Source organism: Babylonia areolata, chromosome 6, assembly GCF_041734735.1.
Source record: "Babylonia areolata isolate BAREFJ2019XMU chromosome 6, ASM4173473v1, whole genome shotgun sequence".
Taxonomy (NCBI): Eukaryota; Metazoa; Mollusca; class Gastropoda; order Neogastropoda; family Buccinidae; genus Babylonia; species Babylonia areolata.
Genome location: NC_134881.1, coordinates 13,373,757 through 13,381,260, shown reverse-complemented (window position 1 = coordinate 13,381,260; position 7,504 = coordinate 13,373,757). Strand labels below are relative to the sequence as shown.

Genomic DNA, 7,504 nt, shown 5'->3' with positions numbered 1-7,504 from the left:
AAGTCAAGTAGCAAAGATAGGATAAAAAGAAAAGTACATGAGACTGACAGCATCCAGCACAGTGGTAAGTACATGATGACTTAACATTAAATCAAAACATGCAAGCAGACTTCCATGAGCCATTTTTTTTAGTAGAACTCCCTTTTTTCAGTTCAGTTTTCATGCATTTAACTTAATAGTGTGTAATAAACGATGTGGTCATTATGAGACATGAACACAGTCATAGAAAATAAATGACACCATAACAAACACAAACACACACCACACACAAGGAGTCTTTGTGCACATATGCACGTGTGTTTGTTAGTGTGCGTGTGCGTGTGTGTCTGTGTGTGTGTGTGTGTGTGTGTGTGTGTGTGTGTGTTAGAGAGAGAGAGAGAGGAAGGCATTCATTATGAAACATTTGCCAAACTGTTTTTAACATCCCATGAAATCTGAAAGCTTGTAACACTGCACACCACATAATGATTACCCCTCCCCGAAAACTACTGCATGCATACTAATATTAAAATCCTACAGACCTTTTACATCCAGCTTATCTTAAATTCAGAAACATTTATGATTTACGAGAGAAGAAAAGACATACAGTAGCTAAAATTTTTTGTGTGCAAAAACATCATCTTTACCGATGTATGTTTGATGGTCAGGGTGTTTTTTCCAAAATCTGTTTGAATATAGGTTATGACAAAGTTTGCAGTGTTCAGCAATGTTTTCTAAACATTAGTCTTCATCACATCTTGCTTTCAGGTTCAGAACAAACAGTGGCAAACTCTGCTATCATTTTCCATTGTCTTCTGACCAAAGTTTTGCTGACACATCTGGTCTTTGACAATGAGACCACACTTGATAATCAAGTTGATAATAACAAACAAAAGCATCTGGAATAAACAGAGAAATACCATAAAATGATTGTGAATTATCTGTAAATTTTTTTTTAAAGCATGGGCAGTTCCATAAGAAGAATATTTCAGGCATTTGTCAATGGTAAAATCTTTGCGGTGACCATATCTTTAGTAGTCTGTATAATTATATATCTTTAGTGGTTTCTCCTTGTCCTTCCAACTACCTAAACTAAATACAGCAATATATTTTTTGTCATTTGACCAGATCTCTTCTCTGACAACCTGCTGAAAAAGCAAAAATGAATTCCAACACTTTCTGCCCAAAACATTTGACCATTATCACTATTTTTGTTGTGTTACTTTATTAGATTGTTAAAATAAAAAGCAAATATGTACAGTTGACAAAAAACCCCACATGAATAATACTTTAGATACACAGCACAATACTAAAACACACTTTATACTAGGCATAACACAATTGACACAATGCCACTACATGAAATAAAATGGGAAAAAAAAAATCCCAAATGTAATACAAACAGGTAAAAAAAAAAAAAAAATTGACAGGACAAGCTAAATATAAGCACAAAGCACTACAATTACATTAAATAATGACACCAGTCTACAGAATATTCTCAGGTGTTCTGAAAATTGTAACTAACTACCAAGCATGAATTAGCAAGTCAGTTCAGAGCAGAAATGTCCCCCCCCCCCCCCACACACACACACACCCCTTGAATAAAAAGTGCTGCTCGGATTTGTCATTTGAGCAGAAGGTATCTCCTGACAGGGAATTTCACAAACATACAAAATTCATGTGGATAAAATTTTGGAGGAAGACAGTGTAAAAATAATTTCTGCCACCGCTACACAAGATAAACATGTATCCCATGTAAAATACCATTCACTTTTCCCCATCACACCGAAAAGGTTAGGAGAGACCAAGGAGTCTAAATGAGACAAATAAGACAAACATTCAAATCAATTTCATATGAAAGGCTTGGTATGTGTGTGTGTGTGTGTGTGAAAATAATACTTGGATAAGAAATTTTTTTAAAACATGCATTATTTGAGAGAAACTGAATACAGTATTGCTGATTTTTTGCTATTTCTGGATTTCCCTTCTTTAGGTTGTTTTAAAAGTGAGTGAATGAGAACACTGATCTACTAATTATACAGGTGACTAGAAAGTTATATGATATCCAACTATAGTTGTCCCTAAACTGGTGATGTTCATGTTGGAGACTGATCCAAACCCACAACACCACAGACACAGGAGAAAACCAGTACTAAATGGAAAACAAAATTCAAGTGCAAAGCACAATAAAGAATCAAAAACAAATCCTTTTCAACCATGTGAAAACGCATGCTCAACATTAAAAAATTGTTTTTCTTTCTTTCTTTTTTTTTTTTTTTTTTACTGTTGTCCAACAACTAAGAAATGTTTCAGAACACCTGTACGTCATTTTAGAACTAATGAGACTGAAAATAATGCACTTCAACAGCAAGAAAATTAGGTAACAGTGCAGTGATACTTTTAAAATGACAATCCAAAATACTAGATCTAGTAACATGTCAACAAAGATCACAATCGGCAGATCTACTTACAAACACAGAGATGTTGAGTTGTTTTTTTTAAGAAGAAAATGTACAGCACCCCCCACCTCCCCCACCCCTCCAAAAAAAATCAGTGCTGTGTTGTGCTCAGAACTACCATATTTCTAAAAAAAAAAAAAAAAAAAAAAATTCTCAGAATTAAGACTCTCTTCTGTTATAAAGTGAGTCTTTGTCATTTTTACAAGTGTACAGTATGTGCTGTGCAAAACTTGAAAAAATAATTGTTTTCCTTATATAGGTGAAGTTCCTTTTACATGTTGTAACTGACCTCAGAAGCTATAACACTCTGCATGTGTAAGTGGTGGTGCGTGGTGGTGCTACGTGTGAAAACATTGCACTCATCATGAAATGTACCAAGATGGGGATGGGGGGAGGGGAGGGAGGGCTCTACACCCCAAACTGTCCTCAAACCACCATCAGCAACACCCACCAAAAAGGAATAATCAATTCACCAAATACACATATTTAAAAAATTTAAAAAAATGTGCCAGACATAGATTTGAACCACTGACAGCCAGAACATGTTCTAATGCACCACACATTCTGATGATTTTGTTTTGTGTGGTGTTAAATAAAGTCCACTATTCTTTTTTTCTGAAATTAAATAAACTTTTTTTTCTAAATAATTATGAAAATTATGTACCCCTTTTTTCCCCCAAATGAATATTGAACAATAATTGTCTTGAAGTTCTGACGTTCTCCTTGTCGAACATTTTCTTTATTCATGAAACAAGAATGTATTCTGTCAAAAACCATTCTTTAAATTGGTTTTACTTAGAGCGTTCTGTTTACTTGAAAAAAAGGGAAAATCTTCTGAATAAAAACACCAATCTGTATACACTTTTTCCTTCTTTTTTTTAATTTAATTTTTTTTTAACCTATATCATGGGTTAATACATGGTTTTCATGCATTTGATGTCAGATGATAAAAACTTGTTTTCTTTCATGTCTTGAATTTGGTTTTTAAAATATTACAATGCAGATCTTAATGCAGAATTTTCTAACACTTTCCTATGCAAATAACCAACAGTAAACATGATTTATATCTAAGAAAAGAATCCGCCCCCACCCTCCTTAAAATGACTTAATCAAAATATGTTCACACCTTCAATCAATTTTTAATTCTCGACAAACTGTACTCTGGCAACAACAATAACAACAACAAGTCCCCCCCCCCACCCCCCCCCCCACCCCTTCTCAGAGCACACAACTTGTCAGAAGTCGTTTTCATCCACTGGTCCCCCCTGTCTGTCGAAACGTCGCGGTGACGGGTTGGAGTGGTAGCCCCTGCTGACGTGACTAGAGGCGATGCTGCTGGAATCGTCTGCCCCTGTGTTCCCAGTGTAGGAGTAGGAGAAGCTGCTGACTCGAGCAGGGTTCCATGTATTTCCTCCATCTGTGGAGAGAGAGAGAGAGAGGGAGGCAGAGAAAGAGAGAGAGAGAGAGAGATCAGTATCAGTATCAGTAGCTCAAGGAGGCGTCACTGTGTTCAGGCAAACCATATATGCAACACCACATCTGCTAAACAGATGCCTGACCAGCAGTGTAAGCCAACGCGCTTAGAAAGAGAGGGAGAGAGATAGAGAGGGTGACAGAGAGAGAGAGAGAGAGAGAGAGAGAGAGAGAGAGAGGGGGGGGGGGGGGAGAGCCAAGGATAAGAAAGGGTGAATCAAACATTAGGAAGCCAAGGTGGAGGAGAATGGTTAAATCAAATCAATTACATGAAAGATATATCTAAAAAAAAAACAACAACCAACTTTCTTACACCTTGGTTTATCTAAAAGCCTTTTCCAAGTGGCTGAGTAATGTAAAAGGCTGTCACGGAAAGTAAACAAGTCAGTTTTGACAAAATCAACTGATTGGCCAATCTTTTGTATTTGTATTTCTTTTTATCACAACAGATTTCTCGGTGTGAAATTCAGGCTGCTCTCCCCAGGGAGCTACACTACAGTGCCACCCATTTTTTTGTATTTCTTCCTACGTGCAGTTTTATTTGTTTTTCCCATCGAAGTGGATTTTTCTACAGAATTTTGCCAGGAACAACCCTTTTGTTGTCATGGGTTCTTTTACGTGCACTAAGTGCATGCTGCACATGGGACCTCGGTTTGGTTTATCATCTCATCCGAGTAACTAGTGTATAGACCACCACTCAAGGTCTAGTGGAGGGGAAGAAAATATCGGCGGCTGAGCCGTGATTTGAACCAGCATGCTCAGATTCTCTCGCTTCCGAGGCGGACGCATTACCTCCAGGCCATCACTCCACATTTTAAAGTACGGTTTTAGTCTCTCGAATGGGTTTCCAATGGCAAATGCATGTACAAATTTATTAGGGAACTAAAACAAACAGGGAGAAATACCTAATGATTGTAGTATCAAAGGAGTCTTACTTACCCACAAACATAAAAGCATGCACAGCAGCAAACACCATAATACCAACATGGCCAATACGAATGAAACAATTATTTTCAGCATTGTACAATTCAGTGGTACTGATATATTTCATTTAAGTTCAAACACTTGAGTACAAAAAAACCTGATCCAAATCAAGACAGAATGCCAAACCAACCTGACTTGTCTGAAGGTTTGTTACTGCCATCTGCAACACAATACCACAGTTTCACAAAGCATGAAACATAAATACTTGTTGACCATTTTTGTTCCTCTGTCTAATGCTTTCCTTCTGCTCACTACACAAAATACTAAGAGCTAATGCTGCTAGAAATCCAATGATGGTTACATCTATCAATCAACATCTATCAATACATCTCTAATTCTTGCTTCCGCTTTTTTTTTTTTTTTTGTTTTTGTTGAAAAATTATATATTTCTTGCCTGGTATAGATCAAGAAGTCAAGTATCCTGTGTACTTTTATATATATATATATATATATATATATATATATATATATATATATATAACACCTTCCCCTCCTCATGAACAACAACAGATGGACAGACACTGAGACAAAATAAAACTAAACCACTGCAAATAATACACTTATGATTAACATAGTATGAAAACATAATGAAAAATACATTAGAATATTGTCTGGAAAAATATATTTCTCATTCCAGGCCAGTACAAATATGCGTCCAAGATGGTTCAGAAATGCATTTTTATTTTGATGTTCATCAACCTTTTTTTTATTTAAGAAAAAAAAAGATTTTCTATAATGTGAAACTAAAATCAATGGCATAGACTGACCTTCCACATAAAAAAGAATTATAAAAAAAACAACCCAAAAAACAACCCATGATCTAGCTGATCCACTGCTTTTATTCAACATATTCAGAAACAGGTTGAACTCACATTTACATCTACAGTCTCAGACAGCTATAGAAATGTTAACTCTATACTAATCAGATAATGTTGGGTTTTGTCAAAAACAATTACTCCAAGCTTTAAATCAAACACATTTTCTTTCTAAGCTCTAAATCAAACACATTTCCCCCCTTGAACTTGAGACTGGAAAAAGCCATGGAGACGTAACAGAAAAACAATTTGCTTTTTCCCAGTACTAAGATAAGAAAATATGCTGCATGACTCTTTCTTGAAAAAATTCTCAAATTCAAATTGTGCTGACCACGTTTCCAAGGAAAACCGTCCAAGCAGTCAGGGCAACACCCACATCTTTTTGATCCTTCAACAATTCTTTTTTTTTGTTGTTTCCCACCCAGTATCATACCATTTACCCACCAAACCCCTTCCCTCAACCTGATTAATGCAGAACAAACAAACACTTAGGAAGCAACATGTCTTGCATTCAACAGCCTCTCCAATTTTAATGCATTCAAACCCTAATTGTTATCTGCAGTTTTGAGTATTGTGAATGTGTGTGCATGCCTACCTCTGTGCATGTGAGTGTCCATCTCTGTGTGTGTGTCTCTTCTCTTTTTTTTTTCTATGTCCCACTGTCTCTCTGCTGCCATAATCCCTATTGCTCAACTGTTTCACCTCATGCACTCTGTATGTTTAATAGGAGGAGTTTGACACCAAAAATGTTGTACACTGCAATCCTGCCATGAGGGGCAAAGGCTCAGAATAAGTCATCAGAATCTCTCTCTCTCTCTCTGTGTGATGCAGAGAGAGAGAGAGAGAGAGAGAGACTGAGTGAGGGAGAGAGATACATCTCAAACCAGATAATGCAAAACACATCATCACAAGTTTTTAATAAAAAATAAAAAAAAATTGGGGAGAAAGAAATAGAACACTGATCAGTTAGTCAACCAGCCAGCAATATTGAATCAGAGCGTCCATGTATGGCTCTGGTAGACATCAAACCACAGCCCTCAGTTTTCCCTTCACTTTGGGACAGCTGGCATAACACACAGAGGCTGCATTGTGATTTTCAGGTCAGCAGGAAATATGAGCTATAGGTACTACCGCCACACTGTCGGTAGCCTTGACACTGTGAAATCAGTAAATCAGCATTCAGAAATTGGGGAATGCTGGACCAATGGTTTCTTAGAAAAGATTAGCGCATTTTCTGTTCAGAACGCTGGTTTTATCAATTCAGACTGAAACTGGTTTTCAGTTCTGTTACTCATCACTCATCTACAGCGCAACCAACTGCAAAATCCATGTCAGGTCTGAAACAACCCATTGTTAAAAACATTGACACTAGTGGATTTTTCAGCAAATGCAAAAGACTAACTGACAATAAACCAAGTTTTGTTCAATCACTGTATGACCATGAAAATTAAATCATTAAGTTCATTAAAAAATGCAAACATTAATATAAATTGATTCTCCAACAACAACAAAAAACATACTTAATGTGAATCATGTTTTGTTGAATCAACAGGATAATTTCGCAAAAGAAAATGGAAAAAGCACTTTCCTTCTAAAAATGCACCAAACAATTACTGTCCCAGGTGGACTTTAACAAAACTGGGCTGTCAGTTATTTTTCCTGATGTCATACGTAACTCCCATCATTCCATAAAACATTTCACACTAAGGTGCTCGCCACAGGGTGCACACTCCACGGAGCTTCCCCATTTTCAAGACGACAAGAAGCAGAAATTAAAATGACTGGCAACCAGTA

General features: G+C 36.6%; 1 protein-coding gene across 2 annotated transcripts in view; it reads right to left on the bottom strand.

The window, feature by feature from the left end:
* Positions 1-2,231: 2,231 nt before the first annotated feature.
* Positions 2,232-7,504, bottom strand: part of LOC143282757 (uncharacterized) — an 18,497-nt gene continuing 13,224 nt past the window's right edge. For both annotated transcript variants that reach the window (XM_076588506.1, XM_076588507.1), the window contains 2 exons: positions 5,026-5,055; positions 2,232-3,855 (listed from right to left, as the gene is read on the bottom strand). In XM_076588506.1, coding sequence (XP_076444621.1) covers positions 3,674-3,855; positions 5,026-5,055 — 212 coding nt within the window. In that variant the 3' untranslated portion in view covers positions 2,232-3,673. The remainder of the gene's footprint in view (positions 3,856-5,025; positions 5,056-7,504) is intronic.